Source organism: Sparus aurata, chromosome 5 (assembly GCF_900880675.1).
Source record: "Sparus aurata chromosome 5, fSpaAur1.1, whole genome shotgun sequence".
Lineage (NCBI taxonomy): Eukaryota > Metazoa > Chordata > Actinopteri > Spariformes > Sparidae > Sparus > Sparus aurata.
The window spans coordinates 5,459,136-5,473,602 of record NC_044191.1 but is presented as its reverse complement, the minus strand read 5'-3'; the positions used below and the strand labels follow the sequence as shown (position 1 = coordinate 5,473,602).

At 40.4% G+C, this 14,467-nt stretch overlaps 1 protein-coding gene across 4 annotated transcripts; it reads left to right on the top strand.

The window, feature by feature from the left end:
- The first annotated feature begins 2,719 nt into the window (after nucleotides 1-2,719).
- Nucleotides 2,720-13,902, top strand: LOC115580999 (uncharacterized). 4 transcript variants are annotated; one of them, XR_003983972.1, is made up of 5 exons: nucleotides 2,720-2,760; nucleotides 11,056-12,481; nucleotides 12,670-12,783; nucleotides 12,939-13,087; nucleotides 13,356-13,902. XR_003983972.1 is itself a non-coding variant. In XM_030415769.1 (4 exons), the coding sequence occupies exons 1-4, from the start codon at nucleotides 6,859-6,861 to the stop codon at nucleotides 12,367-12,369; spliced, it is 654 nt and encodes a 217-aa protein (XP_030271629.1). In that variant the 5' UTR covers nucleotides 6,759-6,858; the 3' UTR covers nucleotides 12,370-12,660. The 4 variants fall into 4 exon arrangements, 1 of the variants encoding a protein (XP_030271629.1); XR_003983974.1 differs by lacking the exon at nucleotides 2,720-2,760 and having other exon boundaries at nucleotides 10,926-11,171; nucleotides 11,717-12,481; XM_030415769.1 differs by lacking the exons at nucleotides 2,720-2,760; nucleotides 12,670-12,783; nucleotides 12,939-13,087; nucleotides 13,356-13,902 and adding an exon at nucleotides 6,759-6,939 and having other exon boundaries at nucleotides 11,056-11,186; nucleotides 11,717-11,993; nucleotides 12,205-12,660.
- Nucleotides 13,903-14,467: the final 565 nt, after the last annotated feature.

The window sequence follows — 14,467 nt, the reverse complement described above, 5'->3', positions numbered from 1 at the left end:
CAGTTTCCAGAGGAAGGAGGGGATTATAAAGGTTTTGAATGGCCTCATTTGGGTGGAAATTAATAATAAAAAACAAATCACAATTACCAAGTGTTTCTCTGAAAATGTGTTCAAAATTGTAGATCATTTACACACATGGACAAAATTGGTCCTGTTGAAGAGAAACCTACAATTATCACTGAAATAACTTGAAACTGACAAAGGTGACAAACAATACATTAAAAGAAAATTGTGGCAATTAATAATGAAAATTGACCTGGACAAAAATGATGTTACCCTCAACCTAATCGGAACTTTATATTTTGTTGCAAAAACTTTTGAGCCAATCACTGCAGTCAGATGAATTCTGTAACTCTTAGTCATACTTCTGCACCTGTAGACTCCTCGTGAGCAAACTGCTCCAGCTGACTCAGGTTTGAGGGCTCCTTCTCCCGACTGCATGTTCCAGCTCTTTCCACAGATGTTCAACAGGATTTAGATCAGGGCTCATCGAAGAAGCTACTCCAGAACAGTCCAGTGTTTTATTCGCAGCCATTCCTGGTTGTTTGTAGCTGCTGAGTGTTTTGGGTCATTACCCTGTTGGATGACACCTGTGACCTAAACTGGACTTTGTGACACTGAGCAGTACATTTGGCTTCTGAATGACTTGATAGTCTTGAGATTTCATTGAACCCTGCACAGATTCAAGACACTGTGTACCAGGTGCAGCAAAGCAGAACCAGAACAGAACTGAGCCTGATCCATGTTTACAGTAGGTACAGTGTTCTTGTATGTTTCATTTTGCATCTGTGTACAAAGAGCTGATGTGCAAAAAGGCTCCAGCTTTGTCTAATCTGTCCACAAGCCTTCTGTGAGAATGTCCTTTGGTCTTTGCTGAAACTTTTTGAACCAAAACTGAAGCTTTTTTTAGGTAACATCAGCTCTTTGTACACAGATGCAATCTGTGTACAAAGAATTCGTTCTATTAAAAACTTGAATAAAAGTGAATACTTAAAGTAGGGATTCAATTTGCTTGTCTTAGCTTGTTGCAAAAATAAAAGTAAAGATTACTTAAAAAATAAGAATAAAATAAAAATGAAAAACAAAGAAGAGAAGAGAAGAAGAAGAAGCAGGGGGAGAAGAGGACAGAGAGAGAAGCGTGTCCGGAGAAGAAGAGAAGAGGAGGGGAGAGTGTCTGTTTTTATGACCTGCAGCAGGGGCCGGCTGACAGTGTCACCCCTCCTGTGGTCTGAGTTGAGGCTTCCAAAAGTTAATCTCACTATACTATTGTATTTAACATTTTGAAATCGTGTTTTAACCTTCCCAAAACTTCACCATCTTAAAAGTCGAATTTTTGTCTTTGTGAGAAGATGCAACATGATAATGATCATTTGTCATTCAAAAGAATTATATCCTGATTAAGACATGAAGCACTTAAGTATACAACATATGACAATAAAGTATACAACACACAGTAGAACCAAGGACTTATACATATTCCTTGTAGTTATATCTTTAACAAAACATATCAGACATTTAACTGGTAAATAATACAAGTATTACACAAGGAATGATGATCTTCAAATCTCTCCTCCCTCGACAAAGGGGAGGGGGTTTCTGTTGACTTCAAACTTATTGAGTAATAAACTTCATTTGGGCTTCACAAGAACATAAGAAAGATCTGTTGAATGACGTTCTTACTCTATTTCGGGATCCGTTAAATTTAAGAAATTGAGATGTAGTTTATTTGTTATTTAGGACTTTTGGGTGAGAACAGAAGACTGAAAGGGGGAATGGTATGTCAGACCGAGGAACAACAACGGTCGTAAATAACAGTTGGACATGTGAGGAGAAGAACACACAGATTAGGTTTCCCATTAAGCCTTCCCCCACTGGAGAATGTTCCAGAGGCAGAGAAACGTAGATTCGTAAAACATCTTAAATCACCACATCTATGTTAGAAACCAGTCCTTCTTCCTTTTGGTGTGACCAAAGAAAACTCTATCGGGCTTGACCTTGTTTGACCTGAGGAACAGGGGTTCATCTTCTTTGGAGGAAGAGGAACAGACCAGATGTGCTTTGTCGTAAATAACAAAGAAGATCTCTGGTGATCTGTTTATAGCAAGATATACAACATCTTCCCACTTTGTGGAGAGGAGAGGATTTGCCAGGCCAGGATATGGGGGGGCTTTCAGTCCCATATGCTGGAAAAAGGAGTCGATTTGGGTTAAAGGTAATCATGGCTGAAATGAGACCACTTTAAGATGCAGAGACAATGGCTTGTGTTCCTACACTGCTGCGTGGTTCAGTGGTGTGCAACTAAGCATTTGCTTGGACTGCAATGATAGCGTGAATAAATTGTTTCATAAATGCTTTGCAAATTCTGCAAGCATTGTCCACCGGAGCCACCACAGTCACGTGCGCACCAGAGCCAACCACTGCACACCGTGGCCACGTGCGCACCAGAGCCAATCACTGCAGAGCTCAAGCCCACGACATACCTTAAAAAACAAGCGGATTTATACCTGCAGTGGTGCGAGCTGATTTTGCCGGCGGTTCGGTTCCGTTCTGTGCATCTAAACTGACTGTTGTGGATTAATGAGATTAAACAAGTCCAAGTCTGTTCGGGTCTGAGGAGATCCGGAAACGCGCGGACAACAAAGTGGGATTGGAATCTGTGGATGTTCGTGTGTAGCTAGCGCTAGCCGCTCACCGACCCACACGGCCCACCTCCCGAGTTGATGGAGCGGATGCACTGGCACGTCCAAAACTGGATTAAGGGTAAATAATGTCCAACACGCTTTTTCGCGAACATTGCCGTTATGTTTTCTTTGTGTCTGGTGCAGGAAGAAACAGTAAAAATGTGCTTTTGTCACGAAAGTGTCCAAGCAGCAAGTTTGGTTGTTGAGGAACAGGAAGATGTGGGAGGAACATCGGCGGATGATTGACAGCAGCAGTGATGTGTTGGAGACGGCGACAGAGATAGCGAGTTTTGAGAGTTGAGAGATTTGTGACATATAGCGTGTTTGGAGTGTATAGTTAGTGTGTTATGTAGTATTTGGTGTGGTGTGTCGTGTTGTGAGGCAAACCAAGGAGGAGACGGCTGAATGTGGAACAGGCAGGAATGAGCTGAGGAGCCCGAGGCATTGCCTGCATTTAAATGTAAATAGTTACACATAACTTTGTAAATTTCAAAAACTTATGCACCAATTTAGTAAACAACACTTTATATTTGCATTATAACTAATGCAACTGGTTCATTAAACATATTTGTGGTTTTCACAGTAAAAAAACAAACTTTTTCTACTCTGATTTCATGTTATTTTGTGATTTTAGGTCCATAGTGTTAATATAGTACCTTAAAATGAAAAAATAACTGTACAGTCACACATGTGAGGTTGTGCTAAAAATAATTACACCAAGTAAGGCAAGGTAAATAGTTTTTAAGGTGAAATATAATGGTATAATCAAAAGTAGTCAAAAACAGCCAATTATATCCCTGACGTCCCACCTTCAAACACAGCCTCATTTGGCCATCCATGAAAAAGCTACTTAACCTCCCACTTTTCTATAGGAATACATGCTTCCTACGGGCAATGCACTAGTTGTAACAAAAAAGAAGAAACAAACATGTCATTGGGTATTTCATATGAAATCACTGAATCATAAAACATTCAATTTAACATTAAAATCATTGACAAGAACTATTTCATAATGTTTTATAATAATTTCATTCCATACACACTTAACAGACAGCAGTCCTGTAGTTTTTTTCAGTTAAGATTTTCTTTGCTGTTGATCCTTAATCTTTGCATCCTTTTTAGTCTGACAGTCGATCCCAAATCTCTTTCTGAATTTGCATGTGGCGTGCATCACGTCCTGTCACGGGCTGAGGAGGTGGGATGAGCTCTAGCACGTCATCCAGTGGATACCACAGCACATCCTCTTGTAGAGGCCAAAAGAATCTGTTTTTGGTTAATCGGGCGTGGTGCATACATTTCACTTGAACATCGGTCTCATCTATGGCAATAATTATCCCTGGATACAATGTTTTATCATATGTTAGCACACACCACTCCCCTATGATCTGTGGGTCACCCCAATTGATTTGTTTACTCCCCGTGGCTGCTGCTTTCTGCCTTGTGGCTGCCACTTTCTGCCCTGTGGCTGGCACTTTTTCGATAAAGCTGAAATGGTGTGTGTTCCAGCATTCACATTCCAGCTTACCGATGGTGGAGCACATACAGCTCACATCTCGCAATGTTATCTTCCCACGAGCGAGTGTTACCACCTGATGGGTGCTCATGGTTCCTGGGACTGGTGGTATTGTGGACAGCATCCTTTCCAATGCCTGCTCAATAGCTTCACCTTCAACAAAATATAATTTGATTTAAGTGTCTGTCTCCGAAAGGGCCTTGAAGAGCTCATAAGCATTGGTGATGTCTTGGCCATGGCAAATGAGCCTGTCTGCTGACCTCTTCAAAGCAGCTCCTACACCATATGGTGCTCCTTTTCCATGACTGGACTCGAAAAAGTTCCAGGTCCCTCTCAGACCTCTCTTCTCTAGTTCTGTGCTAAAAAGGAAAAAGTTTCCTTTTTGTTTATATTGGGTACAGGGCCCATCGCTAAAAAAGTGCACAACAGACACTTCAGGATTGCTGGTCTGCACATGGTCCAGTACAGGTTTGAGGTGTTCCCATATCGCAGCAGGACTCTTGTGCCTAGATGGTGAGATGGAGGTGAAGCAGGTCGGCTCTTTGTTTCCGCCAAAATAAATAACACCAGTGTGCAGTGTGGCTTGTGGGTGGTTTGAACCATAGTATGTTGACTGGATTCCTTTATGGTATTTACAAGAGAAGTTTTCTGAGAAATCAATGTGAACCAGGCATTCATCATTGGCCATGTTGTTGTGCAGTAGGCGTACTGTTGCCGTCATGTTCGTCATGTGTCTGTGGAACCTTTCAACAAGTTCCTCTTGGCTACTCTCCACCTTTGTTTTCACTGTTATTTTTGTGACTGAGGTCTCTTCTTTATGAGCTCTTTCTTCTGTGGCCCACTGCAGATAATTTTCTCTCTGTGCACCTTCATAATTGTTAGAAAAGGGAACTGTGGTGTTTTTGCAGTCCTCACACTCTCCATACATGCAGGCTTTGCTGCCAGTGTCACAGGACACATGTTCTATGAGGCTTTCTAAATTTGAAGTTTCAGTGACCTTCAACTGATGTAGCTTTTCTGCCAGGAAGCCCAGATTTTCGTGAAGCTTGCACTGGCAACTATCACGATCTGCAAGGGAGGGGTGGACAACCCAAAAGGGTCTCAGCTGGCAAAATGCAGAGTATGAAATGTTGCTCGTGTTATTCTCAGCCAGAAATTTCAGATGAAGGTTTAGCATTGTGTCCACAAGGAACCGTTTTTGCATTTTTATTTTCTTTCTTGTGATTGTCTGTTTTTTACCCGTGGTCATGCGGCTAACGTCATCCCTTGTGAAGAAGGTCTTCACTTTGCTCTTGATCAACTTATCGGCATACCTGTTGCGGGAGCTTCTTGCACAGTTGCCCAGGTCTACATTTTGGAGAGTCCAGCGTTTCTTTGAGAAGCCTAAGACTTTTTCTGACCACCCCTGCATCTTGTATTTTTTCACTATCTTCCCCACAACAACCTGAGCTATGGATTTTTTATTTTTTTCATTACTGGCATTTTTGTACTTTCTTCATATGTTTGCAATGAGGACCTCATGGTGAAGCAAAGTCTTCCTGACTCTATTGTTCACAGTACAATTCTTCAGTAGATGGCGCACTTTGGATCTGGGAGAGTCCTGACTTTTACTCACTCGCTGGAGTCTCTTCTTGTATTTCTCTTTCTGCTTTTTTTGATGGTGCAGTTCCTTTTTGAGCTTTTCTATTTCTTTTCTGAGTTCATCTCGAGCTTTTCTCATTTGTTTCTTGCCTGCTGAATGCCTACAATAAAACCATACATAGAACATTGACGTTTAGTTTTACAGATTAGTACTTAAATATGACTACAATTATAGCAAGGGTACAATAATTGAAGCTTAATTGGCGAAGTTTCAGGAGCAGGACCACACCTCAACAGCGCCTACTTCCGCATTTCTATAAATAACCACCTGACCCTCTCCTCTGCTTCGCTCTCGTATTCTGCGCCCCTCCCCCCCACCCCATTCATCTCTCCCTGTTTCTTCTTTCTCTCCTCTCCTTCGTAGATCCATGAGGGGGTCCGTCGCTGCCCGGGAGCGGCGGCTGATTCCCTACAAGAATCCCCACAACGCACTCGAAGAACTCAAAAGAACCAAGATCTTCGACACTTCGTTTTCCTTTGTCACTAACGCATATCGTTGACGGTGTGGTCCTTGCTAGTGAATTGTGAATTGACCACCGTGTGTGTGTGTGTGTGTGTGTGTGTGTGTGTGTGGTGGTTAAAACAGTAAGGTCTGTGTGTGACAGTCAATTCCTACTTAACCCTCCGCTGTTTCCTGTGGCCAAATTGAACCTCTTTTCACTCTTTCTTCGTCTTTCCTTCCTTCCCGTCCGTCCTCCTTCCTTCCTTTCCTTCCTTCTCTTCCTTCCTCCGCTCGCCTGGCCTCCCTCTCCCTTCCTTCCTCTCTCCCTCCCTCCCCCCCCTCCCTTCCTCCTTCCTGTCCTCCATCCCTCCTTCCTTCCTTCCTTTCTTCCCTCTCTCTCTTTTCCACCCTCCTTTTTCCTTACTGCTTTCATCCCTCCCCCTCTTGTTTCTTCCTTCTTTTCCTTCCTCTCTGTCCTTACTCCCACCCTTCCATCCCTCCTTCTTTCTTCCAGTCCTTCCTTGACCCAAAGACAGCAGGAGGGTTACAGCGGCTTCTATTACAATTTAGACTGAGTAGCAATGTCCCTCACCTTGAAGACCCTGGTCTGGCTTGCACTGCATCCTGAATCTCACTCTCAGGACTTTGTGGAGGGGTTAAAGGTGCAGACCCACTGCTCTCAATTTCAGCTTTTCTTTTCTGTCTTTCTTTAGCCTTCCGCCACATCTTCCGCTTATGTCTTTTAGCTCTCTCACTTAGGTCATTAATTGACTTCTTTTTCCCTGCTGCAGTATCTCTTTGCCACCTGGCACACTCTTTCCTGAGATATTCTTCTCTTCTCTGTGAATCTGCATTTCTTCTCGCCCTGTACTCTCTTTGCCTCTCTGCATTTGATTTTGCCATCTAAAAATAATGAACATGGAATAACTTTAAGAAAATATTTGTTTCTTTCAGACAGTTGCATGTAACTCTTAAACTCAAAGGACTTGTTAGAGCCCTAAGCCCTTTTTTTAAAGTACACCCAAATTGAAATTAGCGCTGTTGCAAAAGTATAGTACAAATGCCACCTACCAGATAGTGGTGCCAGTAATGTTTCAGTGAGGTTGTAGATGTGATTTAACCCAATAAAATTATATATGGCATGCCCATATTGATAAATACTGAATAACAGTCATAAAGGGTGGGCAGGGTTGGGGGAGGTGCCTGGGTGGGGTTGGGGGGGTGGTATTGGAGGGTGTCTCCTGCCCCCACCAGTAGCGTTCAACAACTGGTCAACTTTCAACCCCATCACAAGGATTCAACCCCGTAACAATGCTTTTTGTTACGGGGTTGAATGTTACGGGGTTGAAGATTCTAGCTAAAAGTAGCCATAGCTCCCATGTTAGCAAACATGTTAGCACCACATGGCATTTGGAAATCATGAAATTGATATACTTTTCCACACAATTGTTTGATTCTTCCTAAACAATATTTAAATATCATTTATCTGTGTAACAGTGTTGAAAGGTTGAGCATGACGATGTCAATCTCACAAAAAAAACAATGAAATATGGTTAAAAATGTATGCTAATAATTACCTCTCTTCACAGCATGACCTTGAAAAGACTTGAGTAAGGTCACTTTTGGAAGGTTGAGTATGTTGGACTGAACCATTATTTTCAAAAAGGGTGGAAAATGCTATGCTGTTACGGGGCTGAACAAACTTGGGGGACATGATTACATAGTACCATTTCATGAAAAAAAATCATGAATTCTTTTCAGTTTTCTTTTATTTTAGTTAAAGTAGACAGGTAAATGATTATATTAGCAGAAAAAATGGGGTTAATGGTAATTTATATACGTTTTAGATTGAATGAAAAAGTAACTTTGGTCACTGGGGACATGCATTTTTGCCTGCCATCTGATACTCAGCGACCCATAAAAATGTGAATAATGTATTTTTTCCAAATATTTTCTTGTGTTATATGCAAATACACATGTTTTTTTCTGTTTCTTGGTTAAAATGCATTTTATTGGTAACTTTATTTTTAAATCTTTGAGTTAAACCTCTGGGACACAAAAGGCACAAGTTACAGATTATTACATTATTGGTAAAAATGTTATAACAATATCAGTCAGGATATTTTATTACATTATTGGTGAGGTTATTACATTATTGGGTTTTATTACATTTTCGATCGAGTTAAGTGCAAATTTTATTACATTTTCAGGCGTTATTACATTTTCAGGAAATTATTACATTATAGGGTGCTACAGGACGGGTGCTTCCCCATTGGTCAGACATGTTTGAATGACAAGTGTCTACACCAACAACGTCTTTCTGACAAGCAAATCATGGCCGCCAGCAAGCCAGGGAGCAGTGGTGGAGTTGTTGTTAACTACAGCATTAAATTGATTGGTGTCATGTTATTAGCCTACTCTGTTTGATATTTTGATTAAACATAAAGCTTGCTAACTTAGTTCACGTTGACTAATTTGTGAAACCCCACCATTCCTAAACACCCCCACTCCGAAACACCACTGTTCTGACCCTCCCCTCAAAACACAGCTGTTCTGAAATTAAACACCGCTGTTCCGAAATTGATTTTCAAGTTTACATTACATCCTACATCAAACACTGCCGTCCGCTCACCGGCCGCACTCACACAACTCATTGTTTTTTATTGCTAATAGGCCTATGTCACTATCTTCATTTATAATGTAGTATATTTTCGCTTGCAGCAAACACATTTAAACGTTTGTCTAATCTTTTTACACGCGCTATCCGTGGTGCTGAAATCCCCACTTCCAGCTGCACTCGCACAATTCGGAAATAAACTGTGGCCCATGGGTGCTATCTGCCGGGGAATGACCCCTCTGGTCGTTCGTTTTAACATAACTTGTCTTTGTGGATGGTTAACAATGTATGACTTCACCCAGGCGCGAGCCTGCAGCCCCCGCTCCTGCTGACAACAGACCGGGGGAGAAAACAGACATTCCTTTGCTCAGAACCCATATCAGGCTGTGTCTGAATATGCACGAAGATCGGTATAACCCATTGGAGCAATTTTTATACAATTTCGGATATTTAGCATGATAAAGTAATTTCAATTCAACATAGCCATTTGTCGAGCTGAAGCATAATGAGCGTTATGTCATTAATATGAAGTAGGCTTGTTTTGCGGTTAATCAGCCACATGATCCGTTTTCACCCACAAACGAAAAAAGGATAAATGCGCAGCCTCCGTTTCCTTTCTGATTGTGTCCGTTCGGAGTGGGGGGGTTTTGGAATGGAGGGGTTTCCCCAATAGCCTTTTCGGAATAGCGGGGTCTTTGAAAAAAAGGGAAACCCCCGCCATTACGATGAATTGAAGTCTATGTTCGGAACAGCGGGGTTTCGGAAAGGCGGGGTGTAACCGCCCTGCACACTGAATGAATTGGTATATTTCACCTAAGTACAGAGGCTTGCTATGTGCTAGTGCTATGTTTTGTTATAACAAGTATCGTCATTAGTGGTCAAACAACAGTCCACAGGCCAACTGTTGCCCGCAGCGCTGCCTGTTTAGCAGCAACAGATCATGCAGAGCCTGAATCTATCTTCTCACACAGCCCAGTGGATTACTGCAGTCAAGCCAGCCGTGGTTCGCGTTTGCTTGGTCAAATCAGCCACACGTTGTTTTCTAGTGCGCGAATCTACTAACATTTACGGTAATCGTAATGAAACCGCTCTGAAGAGCTGCTGGTAGTGACAGTGGGGCAGACTGCAGTCTCACAGTCAGACCCATGAAAATTACGATACTTTTACAGTAATTATTCTCGGTAATAAACTGAAGGTATCACGAAGATATGCGTCCGGATTTCAAAGTAAAGGACGACAGAAAAAACTTAAGGATATTTCACCCAACTTTGACGTGGAATGAAAAGCTTATTTTCCATAAGTAGTCTATGATTCATATACTGCTGAACTTAGTACTTCCTAGACTACTTGCATGCATAATATTAAGTACTTTTACTGTGTACTGCTAAACAGGCAGTGCTGCAGGCAACAGTTGGCCTGTGGACTGTTGTTTGACCACTAATGAACATAGCACTAGCACATAGCAAGCCTCTGTACTTAGGTGAAATAAACAATTCATTCAGTGTGCAGGGCCATCAGCTAACGTTATCAGCTAGCCTGCCTGACAATATGACGGCGTTAGATATCTAACACCATCACACCAATAAAAAACAACAACACTTAAAATTATTATTTTTTTTTTAGGGGGGATTCAATTTTATTTTTGCATTTGAACAGTTTTATCTTTGATTGAAAATATTTTTTTTGATTGAAGCAACTTTTTTGGGATTGAATAATTAAGACACAAATGTCCTACCCATAATATGGCACAAACACAAAAAAGATTACTTCAATCAAAGAAAACATTTTCAATCAAAAAAAGTGTTCAAATGCAATTTTATGAGTCTCAAATATTTTTTTGCATTCAAAAACTTTTTTTCTATGATTGAAAAAGTTTTTTTTTGATTGAAGTTCCTTCAAACAAAAAAAACCCTTTACTTCTATCAAAGAAAACATTTTCAATCAAAGAAAAACAGTGTTCAAATGCATTTTTTTGTCTCAACTATATTTTTGCATTCAAACACTTTTTTTCTTTTATTGAAAAGGGTTTTTTTGATTGAAGTGAAGGTTTTTTTTATTGAAAATATATATTTTGATTGAAGCAAACTTTTTTTTGATTGAATAATAAAGACAAATCTACCTTCATACAGACCCTTTCTGTTTTTCCTCAACACCTGTAAAGAGACCCTCAAAGAGACCTCATCTGGACCTTGGAGAGGAGCTGGAGGATGATCCATTAAAGGGCAGCTCTTCAATGGCAGCTTCAATGGGGCAGGATCCCACCTATGACCCTGCAGAGTCCGTCACAGCGCTGTCCGAGTCAACACTTTTGTCATAAGTTACACAATATATTGGTGTTTGTGTGTGTTAGTGAGTGCACATGTGGTGATGGTAGTTCACCAGATAAGAATAGTGCTCTATTATACAATAGTCCTGCCATAAAGTGAACATACATTTTTCATCATTGTATTCATTTTTGTTGACTTCAGTTTTGTTGAAAACATTGTAGACAGATCTTATGATGTTCTTTCGGCTCCTGATGTTTTATTTATCAAATTACACTGAAATTACTTTATGTTTTTAATTGTATATTGTATACATAAAAGATCAGTCTCTATGGAAACTGAAGTACGGTTTAACTGTCCTGGAGATTTCCTATAACCTATACGACTATATTTTTCATTGTAGGACTGTTGTTGTTTACATCAGTAGTTGTGCCTATGTTAATGTGCATAAAAAAAACATATAGACCAACTGGAAAGAGTGTAATGGTTTAGAGTCCACTACTGAAGAGAACTCAAACTGATTAATTGCTAAATGTGTTTTTCTTTTGTTTGATATAGACAAGAATCATCCACTCCCACCCACAAGATCAAAAAATACATAGTGTATGAGAGCTGCATTATGGAGCTGTTTGCTGCGTGTCCTGTCTGCACGTGGGCATGTGATGTGAGGACCCGAAATCTGGGGACATTCCTGTCTGTGGAGCAGCGATGCCCCCATTGCGAGTTCTGCAGACACTGGAATAGCCAGCCTATCCTTGGGAGCACACCAGCTGGGAACCTCCACCTTTCAGCAGCTGTGTACCTGAGTGGTGCATCCTTTATAAAAATTGCACGGGTAAATGATGTGCAACTGTATTTCCTATAATTCTGATTATTGCTCTGAATATGAAGTATTTCTGATCAAGTTACATGCATTATGTCATCGAGTTGGTTCAGGTGAGTGTTTAAAATTCAAATTGTAAGGTTATTCAGTGAAATTTGAAAGTGTCCATTTGGCTTTAGCTAATACTGTTTATTTTGGGCTTTTTTTTGTGCCGGGGCAACAGAGCAATGAGGTTGGTGGTAGTTACCACATGGAAAAAGAGGGCCAAATGGACAGGATCAGTAAGGAGAAAGGGTGTCAAATCCTACAAAAGTGGATGAAAGCATCAATAATCACATCTACTGGACTGCAGCCACCTCATCCCCTGGGCGAGAGAGTCGCGAAATAGACAATCAACCTGAACCACATCCAAGACTTCCACACACATTATGACCCACTTTACCCCAAGTGCCTGTATGAGTTACACCACACAAGGGACAAAAACAAATGGCTCAGAGCAGGTGTTGTACTAATAGATAGACTAAAAGTTATTACATCATTTTCCCTCAGTTTTAAATGGTGATCACACATTTTGTATAAACAACAACTACACCTAGTGATGTGATATTTTGGAAATTCATCACAAATAATGTCAGTAATATGTATTACTTTATTGTATTTTAAAAAATGCATTTTTTATTGTTTGTAGGAACTCCAGCTTTCTACAGATTAAGAAAAGCTGTTGACCAACAAAAGAACTCTGAAGGACGTGGCAAAACTGAGCCCTCACCACCAGACTTCATCGGTGGAGGCATTCCATTGTGTAAACCTGCGTTTTGCCCCAAAGAATGTTGTTTTTCCCTTTATTGGAATGCTGTGCAGATAAATCAAACTAGGGTTACTTCAAACTTTGTGAGATGCAGCCTAAACTGTGTTTTATTATGATCACCTGTGATTTTGTCTTCCGTGTACTTCCAGACTCTACCTGGCTGCCATGTATTACAATGAAAATTTAGACAGACCACAGGCCAAAACCCGGGAAGGTGTACCTCTTTACAAGGTCTACTTTCCAAAGGCTATGAAGAGACAATGCAGAGCCAAACCCCACAAGACAGAGCCAACATTTCGTTAGTGTTAAAATCTTTTAATTTTTTAAACAAATGTGTTTTGAACTTGTTGTACTGGTAATTGCTTTCACATGTTAAAAGATTTTCAAAAACGGAACACAGTTGAAAACCCTAACCGTATAAAGGAATAATAAATAACTAAATAAATTGGTGGCAAGTAACAGGATGTATTTAGGATATTTGTATTGTTTTGTAAAAAAATAAATAACAATAATAGTAATAATAACAAAAGCAAAAATTATCTTTCTGCTTGTGTTTTATGAAACAGGGTATGTTGCTGACATGATGGACCTCATATTTGCCCAAGTCTATGTGGACCCTACGCCATACACAAATGTGATGTTGGCCATCCCAGTCCCAGAGGATTTTACTGCCCAGTATGAGCATCCTGACAAGGAGGAGGTCATTGCCAGCTATGTGTCCAGGTTCAACCGAGGGCCAGTCTAAATCCAACATAGTGGCCTTCGGCATCAGGAAACTCTCTGTGGATGCGTAGGATCACACAAGCTGGAATGACTACCCGGATTCTGCGTCCCAAGAAGCCCCAGCACCAGCTCACAAAGCTACGATAGGCTAGATACCTGTAACGACTTTAAACAATGGACACAATATTTAGTCTTTCAGAAATGTATTAATACTGTGTCTTACAGTTATTTCTAATGTTGATTGCCTTGTTTAAATTATTGTTTTTGCTCATTCTTGTTTTTGCGTGCATTGCTTTATGTAAATAAATGCTTATATGTGTCTACAATAATGACGCTATACAAATGAAGAAATGGCAAATTCAATATATTAAACTGTACTTATATTTCTCATGTGTTACTGCACTTGCAAAATTATGCCTGCTGAAGCAAAACAAGACAAAACATCTTTGGTTTTTATTCTTTGACATTTTACAAAAAATGACTTACTGGTGTATTCCTCTCAGCTGTAGAGGACCACAGTCTGCTCTGTATATTTGACAGGCATTCTGCAAGGAGTAAACATTGAGGCACACAGGCTCCAACCCAGGATGGTCAGTCATACATGACACCTCCTCATCGACCTCCTGTAGACGTCTGGTAACCTACAGTAAATAACAAACAGAAAATGTCATTGTAATTTAGAAGTGTAGACAGTAGCCAAATGAGACACATAACTTTTCAGTTTAGCTGTGAGATTGCTACCTGTGGTATCTCTAAACAGCAGATATTTTCAACTTTTGTGGGCATAGTTGCACAGTTTCCACAGGAGCACCTATCCAAAAAACAGAAGGTGAAGATTTCACAAACATAGGAAATGAGTATATCTCTGCAACCACAATCTATTTGAATAATTGTGGTGTCATAGTAAAGGGAACACTTTGAGATGTATAAATATCAATACCGTAAAATACCAAAT

What these genes read in the sequence shown, in the direction of transcription:
- LOC115580999 (XM_030415769.1), top strand. Translation starts at nt 6,859, where the DNA reads ATGTCCCTCACCTTGAAGACCCTGGTCTGGCTTGCACTGCATCCTGAA. An exon ending in ACTTTGTGGAGGGGTTAAAG is followed by an intron (nt 6,940 to 11,055) that starts GTGCAGACCCAC and finishes ACACCTGTAAAG; the next exon opens with AGACCCTCAAAGAGACCTCA. An exon ending in GCAGAGTCCGTCACAGCGCT is followed by an intron (nt 11,187 to 11,716) that starts GTCCGAGTCAAC and finishes TGTTTGATATAG; the next exon opens with ACAAGAATCATCCACTCCCA.